Here is a 19,991-nt window from a genome sequence, read left to right on the forward strand (position 1 = left end):
CTGATGTTTTCGACGAGGCGTCCTTGTCTGTCTTCTTCTCTGTCGCCGCTGCAAATAAAGCAAGGACGTAAAACGACAACATGATACAAAAAGGACACAAAGTGGTACAGAAAGAAGGGGGCCGCGACGGTTCGATCAGGTATCGGCAGGGTAGGGGTCCGGCTGCATGGGTCGATGCAGTGGATCGATGCAGTGGGTCGCGGTAGGACTCGGTGAACTGCGATGGACTGGGTCAGGCGGCAGCACGCGAACGGTGAGGTGGACTGCGTACTCGGTGGACGGAGGTGGTAGCAGTACAACTTTTATTTGTCGCGGTCATGTCGTCCGCCGTCCCGCTCCATCCGTCGCTATAGTTGCCGTGGTGGCCGCACATCTGCGCACGGCTCAACGATGATGTGCTCAACCGAAGTGGGGCAGCGAAGTTCTGTTGTGCTGTTCCGCCACGTGCGCGTGTTGTTGTGTGGCGGCGTCCATATGCGTGCGCAGTCATATCGGTGGCGGTCCTGTCCGTGCCGCCCGTGTTTACACGCGGCCGTACGCTGCGTATTCGGCCGTATGCGTACTATGCGTACTATGCATATTCGTAGTGCTGGTATTCTTAGAACTCTGCTCCTGTACTGTTCTTACCACTCGTGTCCTGCGCTTCTGCATCCTCATCTTCGTCTTCATCGTCGACGTCCTCATCATCGTCGTCGTCCTCATCGTCGTCGTCGGAAGGAACTGGCCCCCATATGTCCTCTACTTGCTTCCCTACTTTCTGTAATATACGCGTCATTCCTGTCTCCATTGCCTCCCGCACTTGTCCTTCTTTCAATAATTCCAGACGTCGCGTCCGGGTGTCAGATGTCTGTGGCGCGCGTGATGCTTCACTGTGTACCCTGCGTGTGCATGTTGCATTTTGCTGTAACTTGTTCATCCGGGCCTTCATGTGGTCATTCCCCATTATCCAGTCATCAAATTGTGCGCCTAGTACTTTGCCTCCTATGCTCAGTTCATTCTCGACCACCCAGGTGCACGTCTTAACATTAACACCACTATGAACACTGGTCATCAAGTTTTTTAATATGTGCAACGCCTGTCGTATACCTTGATTTCTCCCACAGTTTGCTCTTATCAACTGGAACATAATTACATTCGCAATTATGCACCTGATATATGTGTCTAATGGGGTTCTTGCGGCCGAAGCATCGTATCCCCCATCTTTACGCGTCCCCCAGCCATTCATGAAAAATAATGCCGGCACCATCATTTTGCATACAACTTTGTCGTCATCATTATTCCATTTTACGTATCGTTCCGCTAACCATCCTGTATCATCACACGATTGCGCCCATGTGTCATTATCTTGTTCCATATAGTTAAGAAAGTTCTTTACCATATGTTTCATATGTTCCCATATTGCTTGCTGCAGCAGAGGAAAATTATATGTGTACGTGTGTATCTGGCTTTCCGGCCTAATATATAATATTGTTCTATTCGCTATACCTGAGCTCACAGTTCTAATATATTCCTCCTTCCATTTCTGTCTGCCCTTTGTTCTCCCTCCTAATTATTCATTTTAGGTCTTATATAGTTTACCCTCATACTAAATTACCTCATATGTTCCATCCTGTCTCCACATTGCCCTGTTGCGTGCATAATCTGCTAAGAGAGTCCCAAATGTTTGGGCCATGTTTCCTGTATGACTATAACTGTGTAATTAATTGTTACTTCATATATTACACTGCCTCAAACTAGCTATATTCTTCCTCAGATGTCCTGTGGTTGTCTTAGTACAGTAACTGTGCACACTAACAAAACACATGCCTGAACTAAGGCCTCCTGAACAGCTTTATGCTTTCATTAGAGATAGGAAAACAGCAAGGAAAAAAAGATGGAATAGACCAGGAGGGAGAAAAGAAAGACAAACAGACAGAAAAAAAAAAAACAAAGAAACGACAGGAAAAAATAGGAAAAAAGTTCACCGTCCTGAGTACAGACATTCATACTCGACCCATAACAACACCAACTGTTCAATCGTTTCGATAACCGGTTCAAATGTACATATATTCCGTGGATATAGCATTAAGCAGACGTCTTCTCCCGTCGTCCTTGTGTTGTAGAAGACCATACAAAAAAAAAAAGTTACACTACACTACCGTACACACGCACAACTCGTCATGAATACACCCCCGAACAACAACACCCGTTCTCCACTAAACGCCTTCACACACACTGTGTCTCTGTGTGCGTACACCTAAAAACCGCAGTATAACAACATCAATTTCTTCTGCCGTCGTGGCCGCCGTCGTTGCCGCCGTCCTGCCGTCGTTGTCGCGTTCCTTTTGTCGTTGCCGGTACTTGTGGTCTCCCCCACAACATATGTGTTCCGTGTGCTCTCGCGCTGTCTGCCCGCCCACATAAGATGTGTGTTCCTTGGCCTCCGCCCGCGCTCTCTGCTCCCTGTCTGTGATCCCCCTCACTCGAAATCCTTAACTCGAATCCCTTTCTCGGCCACGTCGTCGACAATCCCGCTTACTCGCCTACTTCGTCGAACCCCTTACTTGGCTACTTCGTCGAATCGTTTACTCGAACGCCGTAATCGAACCGCTTTACTCGGCTACTTCGTCGAATCCGTCTTACACTCGGCTACTGCTTCGAATATTTCTTACACTCGGCTACTTCGTCGAATCGTTGTTACACTCGGCTACGTCGTCGAATCCTTCTTACACTCGGCTACGTCGTCGAATCCTTCTTACACTTGGCCGCGTGGGTCGACGCGTTTGCTCGGAGAGACAATGTCTCCCTCCGTTCTTACACTCGGCTACTGCTTCGAATATTTCTTACACGCGGCTACGTCGTCGAACCGCTTTAATCGGAGAGACAATCTCTCCTCCTTCTTACACTCGGTCTCATTACTCGGACAATCGCGTGCACGCGGCCGCTTTGGTCGAAGCGTGTGCTCGGAGAGGCAATCTCTCCCTCCGTTCTTACACGCGGACAATCCGGCGTCGGAGCCTCCTCACTCGGACCGGCCGCTTTACCCGACCGCGTTTGCTCGGAGAGACAATGTGTACCTTCTTACACGCGGCTACAATGCGGTTTACGCGGCCGCGTGTGCTCGGAGAGACAAGCGCTCCGTATACGCGAATGCGTAGTCGCATTCTGTATCTGTTCTGCACTATACCCGTAGAATGCAGTTGCTCAGCTTTTAATAATTAACTTCACATAAAGGAGAATACTACCCCGTCATATTATTCATGTAAATCTACATTTTATATGCATTTAACCGGTACCCACCTGTTCCTATGGTCATGTTAAAAGAAGTGGACTACATAACAACAAACAAAAAAAAACAAAAGCACAAGTAAGCAGAACAGAGCAGAAAAAAAAAGACGGTATGGAATAGTACAAACAAGAAATATATTATGTATATGACATAATGAAATAAAAGTGTTGTACGATTAGCATGCGTTATGTCGCATTCATATGCGCCGTCATGCTAATGTGAACACGTTTGCAATAGCGCATCCACATATAACTCCCTCTCCTGCAGACGGCGTTCGACCTCGCAGTGTTCTATGACTAATGCCAGGAACAGTATCCATGTTTTAGCGGTTAACACTTTTTTCATGTAAGGTTGCGGATGCATAGTTTGCGACCGCGGTAAATCTCGCACTCGTAGCATATGTTCTGCGGCCATTACTTGTTCCATGTTGAAGTGTTGGTCCACGCCATGTATATCGCCTTTGTCCGGCACTGTCTCCTCCTCTACAGTACTCAACAAAGGTTGGAACCACGCCTGCTCACTGTATGTACTCATAAGCGCATGTTGATTTGCAAACCATTCTTTCCATGCGTCAAGCTTGTTTATCTGCACGGTTGCCGCTGCACCGAACTCACTGTGCCCGTATACTACGTTGTCTTCGTTTGCCACCATGTGCTCACGCAGGTATTGTTTCCATTGCGATTTCAATTGCAGAAACCACGGCTGCGTCGTGCACTCCCGCAAAAGGTGCTTGTTGCGGGCAATCCAGTTAATCCAAGTAGTGTGGTCGGGGGCCCGGTTTTAATTCCCCGGGTAAGGGGATGGAAGGAGAAAAGGAGTCTCTTCTTGTTCTAACTGTATGGTTTCCATACAACTCCATGTATCGGGGTCATTCAATGGGCATGCATCCGTTACAGCGGTGTCAGTGGGTGGATCGAGGGTGGATGCAACATTGTTCCCTGATAAATCCTGGTTTGTGATAGGAGCATCCAAGGAACTACTATACCCCTTTCCGTCCCGCATCAAATGCTGCGCAAACTCCTCCACGACAATTTGCAAATAGTCGTCTTTGACGTTTTCGCATGCGGCCACTTCACATTCGTTGAGCACCTCTAAATGTAGTTCGATGATGGTGCGCTTATGCACGCGTGGGGGGCGTTGTCCGCGGCGTTCAGCAGCAGACGCAGGTTGCGTAACCATCGTGTACCCGTAATCGGGTGGCGGCAGGTCCGCGCGTTGTAGATGCTCCAATATTTCTTCGTCGAGTGGCGGTGACGGCACGTCACGCACGGTTCGATATGTTCGTCGTCGTCTTTGTCCGAGGTACGCAAAATACTAAGCATAAAAAGGGGGGTAAAGAGGAGGGTGAGGACGGTAGGATAAAAGGAATGAACGTGGGTGTAGGAGTATATGGATTAGAACGAGCATATATTGGAGCCCGTAGGGATGTTCTGAGGTATAAACATCCTGCACATGCGGCATGCCCTCATTGTCGTGTATACGTACCTTCCAAAGGAAAAACGCAATGACGCCAATACCAACCACCGCGGGAATGATCGCGGGGGTGTACGGCTTGACATCTTCCCATGTGAGGCCGGGCGCAACGGAAGGGGTGGCAGGGGTGAGGGCAGGCCCTCCACCACCACTAGTACCTCCTCCGCCACCACCACCAACTTCGGCACCTCCGCCTTTTCCTTCCCCACCAGAAACTCCATCCGCCAAATCAGCGTCACTGAAACTGCCACTACTACCCGATTGATTTGGGTTCGGGTTGGGTTTTGGTTTGGGTGGATTGGGAGGAGGGGGGTCATCGTTGCCGCCATCAACGACGGCATCCTGAACACCGGTACTTCCTGGTTGATGATCCTCAACTTTTGTGTTTTCAGTATTTCTACTTTCCCCATCTGCAGCCTTCGTTTTGGAAGAATCACCAGCGCTATCTGTGCTTTTAGTGTCAGGTACCACTGCACTCATTGTCGGCTCATTGCTTGCTTCTTCAGTTCCTAAATGGGTATCAGGGGGAAAAGGGAAAATGTAGAAAGTTTCGAACCTGATGTTTTTGTCGGTCGCTGATGGTTGGCTGACGACACTGTCCGTCGTTGGTTGGTTGCGTGACCATTGGGCAACGCGTGGTTGCGGTGCATCCCTCGTCCATCTTGTGCACCGCGTGCCCATTGCAGCAATATATAAATGTTTTTTTTGTTTGCCCTTTTTTTCTGTTTAGTTCCTTTTTTTTATTTATTTTTTCTTTCCTTGTTTCCCCCACAGTGTCCAACATGTGTGTATACTTTTCCTTTTTCAGGTGCCTTACTTTTCTCCTTCTTCTCTTGCTCCTGCAGTAACTTATTAATAGTATCCATACCAACTCCACCAGTGGGATCATAGGTTGTGGTGGTGATCTCAGTTGTTATGACTGCAGTACCAAGTAGAGTTTCAGCAGTCTTGCTTTCAACTACTTTTCTCTCTTTCTCACCTGGTGTCGGCGCGTCTACCTTTGGGTTGTGCTTGTTTCCATCCTCGTCCACCTTAGGTCCCGATGTGCCGGCTGCGGATGCTGGTGGCTCCTTTCTACTATTGTTCCCCGGCGGTGATCCGTCCTGTGGTGGTGGAGGTGGGGGTGGTTGTCCAGGTCCTGGTCCTTGGCCCCCTACTTCCCCTGGTTGCCCTGCGGGTTCTGCCTGGGGTGAGACGGGTGCTGGTGATGGCTGCGGTGGGTCCCCAGCTTCCTCTGATCTGCCTGCGGGTGCTGCTTCTACCGGTGTTGTGGTTGCTGGTTTGGTAGCCGCCGGCTTGGCCGCTGGTGGTGTGGGTGCGTCCGGCTTCGTTGCTGCAATGAGGACAACGGAAGAAAGGTGGTCGAAAGATGATAAAAAAAAAAAGGACACAAGTGGTACAGAAAGAAGGGGCCGGGACGGTGTGTCCAGGTAGCGGCAGGGTACGGTCGGGTCCACTCGATGGACTGCGCACTCGGTGGACTGGTATGGGATGGTAGCAGTACAACTTTTATGTGTTGTTGCCGCCGTCATGTCGTTCGCTCCACACTCTTGTACACGGGGGCCGCCACCGCTCAACGTCAACGAAGTTCTCAACCGAAGTGGGACAGCGAAGTTCTGTTGTGCTGCTATTCCCCCGTGTTCGTGTTTGTGGTGGAAGCACCCGTGCGGTCAGTAGTCGGCCGTGTATTCATAGCGGCCGTATGTTCTTGTTATGCGCATTCTTACTGTTCGTGTGCTTACCTGCTAGTTCTTGAATTTTCTGTTCTAATGCGTCCTTCACTGCGTCCATGTTCTTGGTTGCTTGCATCCTTAGTTTCTCCTGGTCTTGCTTTATGTCAGTGATTTTCTCTTCATCCAGCTCTCTCGGGTTATCCATCTTCATCTTGTCCGCTGTATACTCCTTCCACTTTTTATTACAGTTCGCTCCCCCTTCTATATTCTGGATGGCGTCCAATAGTTGCCGTTCCTGCAAGAACCACTCCACGACAGGCAAATTTATGGCGTGTGCCAACCTGTTATGCTTTTCATACCCACACGCAGTACACTTGCCTTGTATAACAGGACCATCCAGTACTCCAATTCCACCTGCTCCCTCGCTCTTCATACTCTTGAATACTATCCGGGAATACTCTACACCTCTCTTGTATCCTCGGTGCCCGGTGCAATACTTTTCCTTCAGTAGATGTCCAAATATATTTGCTACTTCGCACCTGAACATATTCTCTTCTTCCGCATTCATGTGCACGCCGTCCTGCGTGGCGTTGTCTTTTGTGCCCCACCCATTTGCAAAGCCCCATGCAACACTCATAACTCTCCACCGTACGACATCTGCTACTGTTTGGTCCTTATGGTACGCTTTCCCGTCACCGAAATCATTCCAACCACTATTATAGCAGTTTGCCCCTATGGCATCCGCGAGGTGTTGGTTTGCATCCATATATTCTTTAAATGCCTTAAGTACTGTCTTCCACTTGTTCCATTGTTTATCCTACATTTTACATAGTAACATATGGATATATTCGTGCTTATATTGTACTAACATCCTTCTGTCTGAATACATGTACACCCTCACATATACGCAAGTGTTGTTATGAACAAATTCGTCTGCTTTGCATTCTTGTGTCCCGCTCATCCGTGCTGTGTCACTCATGTAACTTACATTAGGAGGAGGCACCACGTACACCGCGTTACGCGGCCGCTGCTGAGCTCTGTCTGCATCACAATCCTCTCCTTTTCCAGCCTTCCCCTGCCCCTGACCTCCTGCGGCAGCACCCTTACCAACCGGACCACCACCACCAGATGATGCCGTCGCCCCCGGTGTCACCGCGGGTCCCGGTTTCGCCGCTACTGGTGTGGCACTACGTCCGTTGTCGACGGGTGCCGGTTTGGCCGGGGCGGGTGTGGTGGTGCCACCCGCGTTACCTGCGTTACCGGTTGCTGACATGCCCGGTGCTTGTGATGTTGTTGTTGATGACGATGTAGCCTGTGGTGCCCCCGGTGATTGTCCGTGTTCTTGTGGAGTTTTCGAAGCGGAGTCCTTGCCTTGCTTCACCCTCTTCAATATATCGTCCATACTCCTACTGTCCCCCGCATCATTTATTTCCTTCAATATACTGTGTATGTCCTCTTCTATGTCTTTACCCAGTTCCTCAATTTTTTTAGTCGCTTCTTCCTTTATTTCTAGTGCACTCTTGTTTCTTTCTGCCGTGCATTCCTTCCCTAATACGCCCTCCTGCCCATCTCTCAAGTTTCCGCGATTCCTCTCAAGCCATCTCTCCATTATGGGCCATAAATTCCAATCTGCGGTGTTTTCTCCTTTTTTCTTGGTACCGTCCTTCCTGTCCGCCTGCTCACATGCCATATTAGGCTCCTTCTTGTGTCCGTGCCTTGCCAAATCCTGCGCTGCGAGAAATGCTTGCCTTCCAGCAGCAGTGTCTAAACATTTCTCGCCGACTATTCTCTTCATGAATATATTTACTAAAATACATTTCATATATGGCATGACGCCATCTTCTGCCGCTGTATTGTCCAGGTCCTCGGGCCCCGTAGTGGTTACATCTAATTTAATTCCATGTTTAAAACCTAATGCTTTAAGTGCTAGCCAGCACACAGATTTGTCGCTCTCATTGAATGTTTCCGCCTCGTGCTCCCCATCTTGATGCATTTCACACAGGGGCTCTATGAATGTATCGTGTTCTGTATTTTGCATATGCTCTTTAAATTTCTTCCACACTTCTGTGACATTGTTCCAAAAGTGTTTCTACAGGTAAAATATTCACCATATATCCATATATAAAGTATGCTACCTTGCTTATATTCCTTCCCAATATATACTGTTATATATAACTGCGCCTTGCGCGTCCTAGACATATATTCCCGTGCCCCCCATACAAATTGTACGAACGGACAATAAGAACACATACACCTTTTATATGTAGTCCTGCATTCGTTTTTAATATAGCCACATATTAATATTCACGCGTGTGGCCCAAGTGTCCACATATGTGTACTTACGTTAAAATCCTTATCATGCTGGTGCTTCACCCCTATATTCCTGTTTTTAATATATTCCTCCCATAAGATTTGTGCATATTGCGCCATTACCTGCCTGCGTGCGTTATATAATATATGACTTCTGAGGATCCTCTTGTAAATTCCACGTTAACTGAATAGTACCACAGGGACTATAATTCCCTGGGTAGCTACCCTGATGCCCATATATTTAGAGTGTTCCCTCTTTGCTACATCCCTGAACCACAATATCCCCTTAAGAACGAATACCCCCCTTAACAACAAATATCCCGTTCTGCACTAAACCACAGTAACAACATCAATTCGTCCTTCTGCGTCCTGCCGTCGTTGCGGACCTAATTGCTCCCCCATATAATATATGGGTTCCTTCTCCTCCACGCCCACTCTGTACTCCCTCCCTCGAACCCCTTACTCGGCCACGGCGTCGAATCGGTCTTACTCGGACAATCTGCTTTACCCGGCCGCGTTTGCTCGAAGAGACAATGTCTCGTGCTTCTTACACTCGGACAAGCCTTCGTCGAATCGGTCTTGCACTTGGCCGCGTCACTCGGCTACAATGCGGTTTACGCGGCCGCTTTGGTCGACGCGTGTGATCGGCGAGACAATTTCTCCCTCCTTTCTTACACTCGGACAATCCTTCGTCGAATCCTTCTTACACTCGGTCTCATTACTCGGACAATCGCGTTTACGCGGCCGCGTGTGCGCGGAGAGACAAGCGCTCCGTATACGCGAATGCGTAGTCGCATTCTATGTTTGTTCTGCACTATACCCGTAGAATGCACGTGCGCAGCTTTTAATAATTAACTTCACATAAAGCAGAATACTACGCGTTCATAGTATTCATTTAAATCCACATTTTATATGCATTGGACCTGTAGCACCCTGTCCCCATAGGTATATTAATAGAAGTTGACTACATAACAAGCACAAAACAAAGCACAAGTAAAGAGAAAGAAACAGAAGGAAGGAGCAGAGAAGAGAAACAAAAAAAGCATAAAAAGAAAAAAAAAAAAACAGTTATAGTATAATGTGAGCATAGTAATATATAATGTATATCACATAATGCAGTACAAGTGGTGTACGGGTAGCATGCGTTATTTTCCATTCATGTGCCCCGTCATCCTAATGTCGCATATTCTGTAATAAAGCATCCACATACAACTCCCTCTGTTGCATACTACTCTCGAGCTCGCACTGTGCTAGGACTAATGCCAGGATCAGTATCCATGTTTGAGCGGTTAACCGTTTTTTCATGTAAGATTGCGGATGCAGTTGTTGGAACTCTGGAGCATCTCTCACGCGTAGCATATATGCTGCTGCCATTACTTTTTCCACTTCTAAGTCGTTTTCCACTATAGGTACTTCGCCTTTGTGCGAGGCTGTCGCCTCCTCGATATTTTCTAACAAATGTTGAAACCACTCCTCTTCACTGTATGTACTCACATGCCGATGTTGTTGGGCAACCCATTCTTTCCACAACCGCACTTTCTGCATCGGCAGGGTTGCCGCATCACCGAATTCACGCTGCCCGTGTACGCCGTTATCCTCGTTTGCCACCATGTGTGCACGCAGGTATTGTTTCCAATCCGCTTTTAATTGCAAAAACCACGTTTGCCCTGTGCACGCCCGCAATAGGTGCTTGTTGCGGTCAATCCAGTTAATCCATTGGGTGCACTCCGACGTCACATGCCCGGGACTAGTAGCGGGACGCTGTTCTGGTTCGAACTGTATGGATTCCATACAACGCCATGGGTTATCTTCGTTAGGTGGAGAACGGTCCGTTGCTAACTGTATGGTTTCCATGCAACAGCATCGGTCATCTTCGTTAGGCGGAGCACGGTCCGTGTCTAACTGTATGGATTCCATACAACTCCATGGATCTGGGTCCTGTGCGTTAGGGCGCCAAGGGTCCGTTGCTAACTGTATGGTTTCCATACAACTCCATGTATCGGGGTCATTCAATGGGCATGCATCCGTTACAGCGGTGTCAGTGGGTGGATCGAGGGTGGATGCAACATTGTTCCCTGATAAATCCTGGTTTGTGATAGGAGCATCCAAGGAACTACTATACCCCTTTCCGTCCCGCATCAAATGCTGCGCAAACTCCTCCACGACAATTTGCAAATAGTCGTCTTTGACGTTTTCCCACTCGGTCGCTTCACATTCGTTGAGCACTTCTAGATGTAGCTCGATGATGGTGCGCTTATGCACGCGTGGTGGGCGTTGGCCGCGTCGTTCGGCAGCAGATGCAGGTTTCGTATCCCTAATCATCGTGTACCCGTAATCGGGTGGTGGCAGTTCGCCGCGTTGTAGATGCGCCAATATTTCTTCGTCGAGTGGCGGTGATGGCACGTCACGCACGGTTCGAAACTTTCGTCGTCGTTTGGCGAGGTAGGCAAAATACTAAGCAGAAAAAGCGGGTAAAGAGCAGGGTGAGGACGGTAGGATAAAAGGAATGAACGCGGATGTAGGAGTATATTGGTTAGAACGATCATATATTGGAGCCGGTTGGGATGTTCTCAGGTATAAACATCCTGCACATGCGGCATTCCCTGATTGCCATGTATACTTACCTTCCATAGGAAGAACGCAAGGACGCCAATACCAACCACCGCGGGAATGATCGCGGGGGTGTATGGCTTGACATCTTCCCATGTGAGGCCGGGCGGCACGGAAGGGTTGGCAGGGGTAGGAGCAGCACGTCCACCTCCTGTAGTGGCAGTACCATGACCGGTAGAATCGGTGCCTGAGGAATTTGGTTTCACAGGCCCAGTTGAACCTGCTCCAGCACCTGCTGCACCTGCACCACCTCCCCCATCACCTGCACCTCCCTGTCCTTCCCGACCAGAAACTCCATCTGCACCACCTCCTGAGGATGGTGCGCCCGCGCCGGGGACGGTGCTCCCCGATTGATTGGGGTGCGTGGTTTCTGGTTTTGGTTTGGGTGGATTGAGAGGAGGGGGGTCATCGTTTCCTTTATCGATGACGGCATCCTGCGTGTCACGCGTACTACCGTCCCCGGCGTTTGCTGTTGATGTTGTTTCTGTGCCTGTTGATTGTGGTGTGGGTTCCCCTGTAGGTACCGCCGGTGATGGTGCTGCTGGTGGTGCTCCTGGTGTTGGTTGTGCTGATCCTGCTTCTGTCCCATTCTTACTCTCTGTATCCGTGGATTCAGTATTACCTATATGTTTAAGGGAAGAACAAGCATAAGTGTCAACACTGAAGTTTGTTACGATGAATGCATGGTTGGTTGGCCATACGGTTCCAACCGGTCCTTGACAACACTGTCACGGTTGCCCACATGGTGCCACGGGGACGGCATCGGGGAACCAGCCAGGAAGGATGGGGGGCAGGCGTCGGGGAGACGGTGGCAGCAGACGGACGGTGGGGCATGGCACGTGGACGGTGCCACCCCGGGAAAAGACTCTCTCTCTCGCGCACAACACTCACAACACACAGACACACACACAGTGTGTGTCTGTCTGTCGACGTCAACCTCTGTACGTCTGTGTCTACCGGCAGCTGCCTGCCGCGGCCGACCCATCGCTGTCGCTCTGCCGCTTGCATTCTCATTGGACGTGTGGTTTCTCTCTCTCCGTGTTGTCTCTCCCGCTGTCGCCGGCAATTGTTGTTTTTTTCTTTTTTTTTTTCTGTGGCCCCTCCAGTGCCATTCCTGGGAGTATGCATAAGCGCATTGTGAGGACCAGTATTGGGTATCAGTGTGCACGGCGCAGAGCATTACCAGCAGGTCGAGGTTCCGGGGATCCGCCACCTATGACAGCAGGAGGGGAAGTCGTTATATGCTGTGGACGTAGTAATGTCTTCAACTCACTACAGGGAAGTTGTCCGGGCATAGCATGACGAGCCTTGGAAACGCTTACACTAGACCCTGTATGGGTTTCTGTTCCTGAAGGAACACCACTGGAATCCTCGTTTTCGCAGTCTAACTCACCTTCCTGTGGCTTGTTACTTCCAGGGTTCCCACCTGTCCCCTCTGCGCGCGGTGGTGCCGGTGGTGGGGGTTGCGGTACGGGTCCTGGGCCCCCCGATCCTGCTGCTCCCTGTCCCGGTGCTCCTTGATCATTTCCGTTCTGTGGTTTAGGGGGTCGTGGTGGTCTGGCTGGTGGTTCGTCATCCTCCGAGTCCTTCCTTGCTACGTTTGCTCCTGGTGTCGGCGCGTCTGCCGTCGTGCTCGTTGCCTTCTCTGCAAGGGGGACAACGCCAGATGAGAAAGATGATAAAAACAAAAAAACGACACAAGTGGTACAGAAAGAAGGGGCCGGGACGGTGCGGTCAGCTAGCGGCAGGTGCGGCTCGATAGAGTGTTTCGATGCATGCATCGACGCAGTGGGTCGACTGCGTACTCGGTGCATTGGGTCAGGCGACAGCAAGCGTACGGTGAGGTGAACTCGGTCGACTGGGTCGGGATGGATGGTAGCAGTACACTTGTATTTGTTGTTGCTGTCATCTCGTCCGCCGTCCCACTGCCGTGGCCACTCATCTCCGTCCGCTCCGCAACCGCGACCACTGCCGTCGTGGCCGTTCTACTCCCCTGCACTGTACGCTCCCCGCTCAACGAAGTCGTTTGCTGTGCTGTTGTGGCTGCCGTGTGCGTTGTTGTTGTGGTGGTGGTGGCATGCGTACGGTACGTGGCGTACGGTCAGTAATGGGCCGAACATATTCGTAGTGTTGGTATTCGTGTTCTTACCACTAGTGTTCCTATCGTTCAATTCTGTAATTTTCTCCTCTACCACTTCCGTTGCCCTCTGGATTATTTCTGCTGCATTCGTTTTCACTTTTTTGCCTACTTTGTCCTCTATCTGAGTCCTCTCTGCCTGCCTATGCTCAGTAATGTTATTTTTCAAGCCTTGCTCCTGAATATACTGTTTCCACTCTGTATTACAGGGCATTTCCCTTTGCATCTGTGCTATTTTTCCAAGTAATTGCGTGTCCTGCAATAACCACTCCACTACAGGCAAATTTATTGCTTCCACATTCCTCCTATGTCCTTCATACCCCCACATTGTGCACCTCTTGTCCGTAACAGGCCCAGGTGGCAGTCCCGTTCCTAATTTCTCATCCCCCATGTTCTGCATTACAATGTATGCATATTCGATACCTCTGTACCATTGTTGTTGGCGTTCACAATACTTCTTTTTCAGTAAGTGTCCAAATACATTCACTACTTCACATCTTAGGCTATTCTCTTCTTCCTCACTCATGTGCACGCCGTCCTGCGTGGCGTTGTCTTGTCTACCCCACCCATTGGCGAAACCCAATGCTATAGTCATAAGTCTACACCTGACTACGTCCGGTACCATCTGCTGCGTGTAAAATGTGGATGTGTTGTCCATATCTTCCCAACCAGAATTATAACAGTTTACACCATACGCATCTACGTGCTGTTCATTTTTCCCCATATATTCCTTAAAATCTTTCAAAACCTTCTGTAATTTGTCCATATCCTGTTTCTGTATTATGATCGTGGAAATACATGTATACGTATGTTAACGGTTTCAGCACAATCTACCCCGCAGGAACATTCACACGCGCATATATGCATACACGCCATGGACAAGTTGTTCCTTCCATGTATTCCTCATCCCTTTTGTTTCCTGCCCGTCACACACTCGAACTTACACCATAATTAGCTTGCACATATGTTTCCTTTTGCCTCCACTCCAATAATCTGTCTCCCTGACAATCCTGTAGCTCGGGCGGCTTCGTTGCCACCGGTTTCGCCGCGACTTCTTGTCCTCCTTTACCGGGCGGCTTGTCTGGTGCTGGTGTGGCCGGGGCGTTTGTGGCGACGGCCCCACCTCCATTACCTGCATGAGCGTGTTCTGACCTGCCCGGTGTTGATGATGTTGATGACGATGTAGCCTGTGGTTCCCCCGGTGGTTGTGCGTGTGGTGGTGGAGTGTTCGAAGCGGAGTCCTTGCCTTGCTTCACTTTCTTTATTATATTCTCCATACTTTCGCTGTCTCTGGATTTATTTAGTTCTTCCAATATTTGTTTCACCTCGTGCTGTAGTTCTTGCCCCACGTCCTCAATTTTGTTGTTCGCAGCTTTCTTTATTTCTTGTGCAGTCTTGTCTTTTTGTACTATGCATTCCGTCCCCAAGACGCCCTGCTCCCCATCTGTCAAGTATCCCTTATTCCTCTCAAGCCATCTGTGCATTATTTCCCATGGATCCCAGTTTTCCGTGTTTTGTGACTTCTGCATGCTGCCGTCCTTCCTGTCCTGCGTCTCACATGCCATATTGGGCTCCTCCTTTGCTCTGTCCCGTAGCAATGCTGTCGCAGCTGTAAATGCTTGCCTTCCACCAGCAGCCTCTAAACATTTCTGCCCGACTATTTTTTTCATAAATATATTCACTAAAATACATTTCATATACAGCTTTATATTATCATTCTTCTTCTCCACATTATTCAAGTTCTTACCTCCTCGCATCCACTTGATCCCATATTTAAAACTTAATGCCTTTAATACTAGCCAGCACACAGCTTTGTTCGTCTCACTGAAGGTTTCCCCCTGTGCCTGCGCATTTCCAGCCGGCGCTTGGTTCTTGTGACACATTAAATCTATCATTGTATCTTCGTTCTCGTCCTCCATATGTTGTTTAAACGTCTGCCATACTGTGTTCACATGTTCCCAGAAATTTTTCTGTAGGTACATGGTTCAAGATATATGCATATATGAACTATACTACGTTCACTAGTTACCGTTCCTATATATAACTTTTCAAGTCATTACACTGTCCCCTGTTCTGTCTATATAGCTGCGTGCCTCGGACAGAACTTGCACGAGCTGATAATGTGAACGTGCACATGTTGCTTGCTGTGCGTCCTCATGCTGCCCTAATATATTCATGTGTGCCTATCTAGGTGTTCCCTCTAAGTCCTCGTATATGTGCACTTACCTTAAAATCCTTATCTTTCTTACTGACTCCTGTTTCCCCCTTCCCAAGGTAGTCCTTCCATAATATTTCTAAATACTTGGCCATCCTCTCCCAAATTAGATTACATAATATGTGGATTCATTGGCTTGGTCACGTAAATTGTTTATTAACTGAACACTACCCCTCAGAACTATAATTTGCGTCATAGGTGCTTTCTTTGCTGCATACTTAGATTATTCCGTCCTTACTGTATCCCTGAATAGCAATACTGTTAACATAAATCCTTGACCCGATCAACCCTTAACCACAAATATCCCCCTTAACAACAAATATCTCCTGTAACAACAATACCGTTAAAAACCAGTATCCCCTATAGACCAAACCGCAGTAACAACATCAATGCGTCCGTCGTGGCCGCCGTCCTTCCCGCGGCTACTTCTTCGAATCGTTTACTCGAACGCCGTAATGGAACCGCTGTACTCGGCCACTTCGTCGAATGCTGCTTACGCGGACAATCGTGTTTACCCGGCCGCGGTTGCTCGACGAGAGAATGCTCCTCCTTCTTACACTGGGACAATCCTTCGTCGAATCCGTTTTACACTTGGCCCCGTTGGTCGACGCGTTTACTCGGAGAGACAATTTCTCCTCCTTCTTACACGCGGCTGCTTCGTCGAATTGTGGGTACCCTTCCGCGTTTGCTCGGAGAGACAATCTCTCCGTATACGCGAATGCGTATTCGCATTCTATATGTGTGCTGCACTATACGCGTAGAATGCACTTGCGCATCTTGTAATAATTAACTTCACATAAAGGAGAATACGACCCCTTCATATTATTCATGTAAATCTACATGTTATATGCATTGGACCTTTAGCACCCTGTTCCCATGGTCATGTTAAAAGAAGTTGAGTGCCCAACGCTAGCAAAACAAGGCAAAAGTAAGCACAAGTAAACAGAAGTAAGCAGAACAGAGCAGAAAAAAAAAAAAGACGGTATGTAATAGTGCAAACAAGAAATGTATTATGTATGTCACATAATGAAGTAAAAGTGGTGTACGGTTAGCATGCGTTATGTCACATTCATATGCCCCGTCATACTAATTTCAGAGCTTGTCCAGTAGTTCATCCACATATAACTCCGTCTCCTGCAGACGGCTTTCGAGCTCGCACTCTTCGATTACGGCCGCGAGAAGGAGCATCCACAATTTGGCTATGAGTTGTTTCTTCTGGTAGGATTGCTCATGGAGTGGTTGCGACCGTGGTACATCTCTCACTCTTAGTATGTCTTCTGCGGCCATGACATTTTCCACTTCTAAGTCGTGGTCCACTGCAGGTACTGCGCGCGTTGCCGGTACTGTCGCCTCCTGTACATTATTCAACAATTGTTGGAACCACTCCTCCTCATACATACGCATGTGCCGATGTTGTTGCGCTACCCAGTTTCTCCACAAGTCCAGTTTCTTCATCGGCACGGTTGCCGCTTCACCTAGTTCACGATGCACGTTGTCCTCGTTTGCCGCCATGTGCTCACGCAGGTATTGTTTCCATTCCGCTTTTAATTGCAGAAACCACGGCTGCGTCGTGCACTCCCGCAGAATATGTTTACTGCGGTCAATCCAGTTAATCCAATGGGTGCAGTACGACGTCACGTGGTCGGGTTTGGAATGAGCACGACGCTGTTCTGTTTCGGTATGTATGGTTTCCATACAACTCCAAGGATCGGGGTCCTGTTCGTTAGAAGCAGAAGGGTCCGTTGCTAACTGTATGGTTTCCGTGCAACTCCATGCATCGGAGTCATCTTCGTTAGGTGGACAATTGTCCGTTGCTAACTGTATGGTTTCCATACAACGCCATGGATCGGGGTCGTCTGCATTCGGTGGTAATGGATTTGTTCCGTCGGAATCGGTGGGTGGATGCAGGGTTGTCGAATCATGGGTTGCTAAAGAGGCGTGCGAGGTCGGAACATCCAAGATTCTACTGCACATAATCGGGTCCCGCTCCAAGTCACGCGCAAACTCCTCCAAGACAATCTGCAAATAGTCGTCTTTGACGTTTTCCCATTCGGCTGCTTCACATTCGTGGAGCACTTCTAGATGTAGCTCGATGATCGTGCGGCGATTCACGCGTGGTGGGCGTTGTCCGCGGCGTGCGGGTGTTGACGCAGGTTGCCTATCCCTAACCAAGGTGTACCCGTAATCGGGTGGCGGTAGGTCGCCGCGTTGTAGATGGTCTAGAATTTCTTCGTCGAGTGGAGGTGATGGCACGTCACGAACGGTTCGATACGTTCGTCGTCGTTTGGCGAGGTAGGCAAAGTACTACAACAAAAAAAAAGAAAAAGAGCGATGTAGAAGAGTGCATTTGTTGGCATCATCATGCAAGGGAGCTACGTAGAAACACACTGCTATGGTACATATGAGGGATGCGCATTGCCACTCGGTTATATTTGTGCGTGCTTGTGTGCGTTGTGGCTGTGCTTACCTTCCAGAGGGAATAACCCAGAAGTGCGACGGTGACGGCGGACAGGAAGAAGAGTACGGGAGTAGTGGCGGTAAGGACGTCGGCGGTTAGATCGGGAAAGAAGGGGCCGTTATGCGGCCCACCTTGGTCTGTATTGGATGAACTGGATTTATTTTCTGGTAAGGTTGGTGGTACAAAGCCCCCCCCTAAGGCCTTCGCTGTCAGGCGTGGAATTATGTTATCTAAGTCGAAGCCGCCAGTGGCCTCACTCTTGGTCTTCCCATGGCCACCGCCCTGTCCCCCCCCAGCAGAAACACCAACTCCAGCGCCTCCTCCTCCGCCACCACCACTACTACCTCCTGCTCCTGCACTTCCGCTGCCGGCGCCGCCAGCATCCTGTTCATCACCCGCACCGCCCGTTGCTTCCCCACCAGAAACACCACCTCCACCAGGACCAGTGCCGCCGCCGGGGCCGCTGGGGCTGCTCCCCGATTGATTTGGGTTCGGGTTGGGTGGTGGTTTGGGTGGATTGAGAGCAGGGGGGTCATCGTTGGTGCCATCGGCGACGGCATCGCCTGAACATTTGGTGAATGGGGAGACAGGGAAAGGGAAGGAAGAAGTATGATGAAACTGAAGTTTTGAAGTGCGAGATTGTCCACGTTTGCCGCTTGCCCGCTGTCCGTCGCTGCATTGTTCGACCACACGGTGGACCACGGTCGGTCGGCTACACGGTTGACAGCATGGGTGCCACGGGGCAGGAGACGGACGGGAGACCGCGGCCGGTGCAGCGCACGGAGCAAGGTGCCACCACGGGAAAAGACTCTCTCTCTCTCCCACACAACACACACAGTGTGTGTGTCGGTCTGTGTCGACATCTTTCGACGTCTACGTAGCTACCCGTCTACTTGTCTACGCCTCGTTACCTCCCGCGACCGACCCGTCGCTCGGCCGCTTGCATTCTCATTCGACGTTGGTTTTGCGCTCCCTGTCTCTCTCCGCAAGAGGTGTGTGTTGTTTGTGTGTTTTTTTCCCCTCTCTCGCGGCGTCGGAGTGCTCAGGACTGCTGTTGCGTGAATAGAGGTTCCTCTGTGCCTACAAGGAGGGACCCTCAGTAATACTGTGTACTTTGTCGTGCCCATTATCAGTACCTGCAGGTGTTCCCTCAGGGACATTGATAGTGGGTGGAGACGTATGTGTGGTTATTGTAGTTACTTCTGTTGTGCTAGTAGCACCTGGGACAACCCAAGTACCGTGACCGGGTTCGTCCGTAGGAGTGCTAACATTTGGTACTGCCGTGTTCATTACTTTTTCAAGGCATTCACCAATTTTGGTATGGTCATTCCCCAATTTCTCACATTCGTTCGCGCTCCTGGGAGATTCCTGTTGAACACTGGTGCTTTCTGCAATTACTACTGTGGTCTTACCTGATTGTGTGCTTGCGAGGTCCTCTGTTGCCTTCGGCGATGATGATGGTGGTTCTGCCTGGGGAGAGATGGATGCTGGTGGTGCCGGTGGTGGGGGTTGCGGTACGGGTCCTGGGCCCCCCGATCCTGCTGCTCCCTGTCCCGGTGCTCCTTGATCATTTCCGTTCTGTGGTTTAGGGGGTCGTGGTGGTCTGGCTGGTGGTTCGTCATCCTCCGAGTCCTTCCTTGCTACGTTTGCTCCTGGTGTCGGCGCGTCTGCCGTCGTGCTCGTTGCCTTCTCTGCAAGGGGGACAACGCCAGATGAGAAAGATGATAAAAACAAAAAAACGACACAAGTGGTACAGAAAGAAGGGGCCGGGACGGTGCTGTCAGGTAGCGGCAGGGTACGGTCGGCTGCATGGATGGGTCGGCTGCATGGATGGGTCGGCTGCATGG

At 49.7% G+C, this 19,991-nt stretch overlaps 5 protein-coding genes across 5 annotated transcripts in view; all 5 read right to left on the reverse strand.

Annotated features, from left to right (window-relative positions):
- Nucleotides 1-598: 598 nt before the first annotated feature.
- On the reverse strand, nucleotides 599-1,387 carry AK88_04274 (uncharacterized protein; the record flags this gene model as incomplete). The annotated part of the gene is made up of 1 exon (XM_012481884.1): nucleotides 599-1,387. The coding sequence occupies one exon, from the start codon at nucleotides 1,385-1,387 to the stop codon at nucleotides 599-601; it is 789 nt and encodes a 262-aa protein (XP_012337307.1).
- Nucleotides 1,388-3,481: 2,094 nt separating this feature from the next.
- On the reverse strand, nucleotides 3,482-3,919 carry AK88_04275 (uncharacterized protein; the record flags this gene model as incomplete). The annotated part of the gene is made up of 1 exon (XM_012481885.1): nucleotides 3,482-3,919. The coding sequence occupies one exon, from the start codon at nucleotides 3,917-3,919 to the stop codon at nucleotides 3,482-3,484; it is 438 nt and encodes a 145-aa protein (XP_012337308.1).
- Nucleotides 3,920-4,048: 129 nt separating this feature from the next.
- AK88_04276 (uncharacterized protein) lies at nucleotides 4,049-8,844 on the reverse strand (the record flags this gene model as incomplete). Its single annotated transcript, XM_012481886.1, has 6 exons — nucleotides 4,049-4,357; nucleotides 4,754-5,250; nucleotides 5,559-6,074; nucleotides 6,484-7,231; nucleotides 7,403-8,503; nucleotides 8,758-8,844. 6 exons carry the CDS (start codon nucleotides 8,842-8,844, stop codon nucleotides 4,049-4,051), a joined length of 3,258 nt encoding a protein of 1,085 aa, XP_012337309.1.
- A 1,053-nt stretch (nucleotides 8,845-9,897) lies between these two features.
- AK88_04277 (uncharacterized protein) lies at nucleotides 9,898-15,453 on the reverse strand (the record flags this gene model as incomplete). The annotated part of the gene is made up of 5 exons (XM_012481887.1): nucleotides 9,898-11,178; nucleotides 11,349-11,956; nucleotides 12,518-12,979; nucleotides 13,484-14,246; nucleotides 14,416-15,453. The coding sequence occupies 5 exons, from the start codon at nucleotides 15,451-15,453 to the stop codon at nucleotides 9,898-9,900; spliced, it is 4,152 nt and encodes a 1,383-aa protein (XP_012337310.1).
- A 1,325-nt stretch (nucleotides 15,454-16,778) lies between these two features.
- The window catches only part of AK88_04278 (uncharacterized protein), a gene marked incomplete at both ends in the record, with an annotated part of 7,296 nt that continues 4,083 nt past the window's right edge, over nucleotides 16,779-19,991 (reverse strand). Inside the window, 3 exons of the mRNA XM_012481888.1 lie at nucleotides 16,779-17,990; nucleotides 18,154-18,707; nucleotides 19,383-19,835. Of these exons, the coding sequence (XP_012337311.1) occupies nucleotides 16,779-17,990; nucleotides 18,154-18,707; nucleotides 19,383-19,835 (2,219 nt within the window). The remainder of the gene's footprint in view (nucleotides 17,991-18,153; nucleotides 18,708-19,382; nucleotides 19,836-19,991) is intronic.

This window comes from Plasmodium fragile (genome assembly GCF_000956335.1).
Source record: "Plasmodium fragile strain nilgiri unplaced genomic scaffold supercont1.58, whole genome shotgun sequence".
NCBI classification, from domain to species: domain Eukaryota; phylum Apicomplexa; class Aconoidasida; order Haemosporida; family Plasmodiidae; genus Plasmodium; species Plasmodium fragile.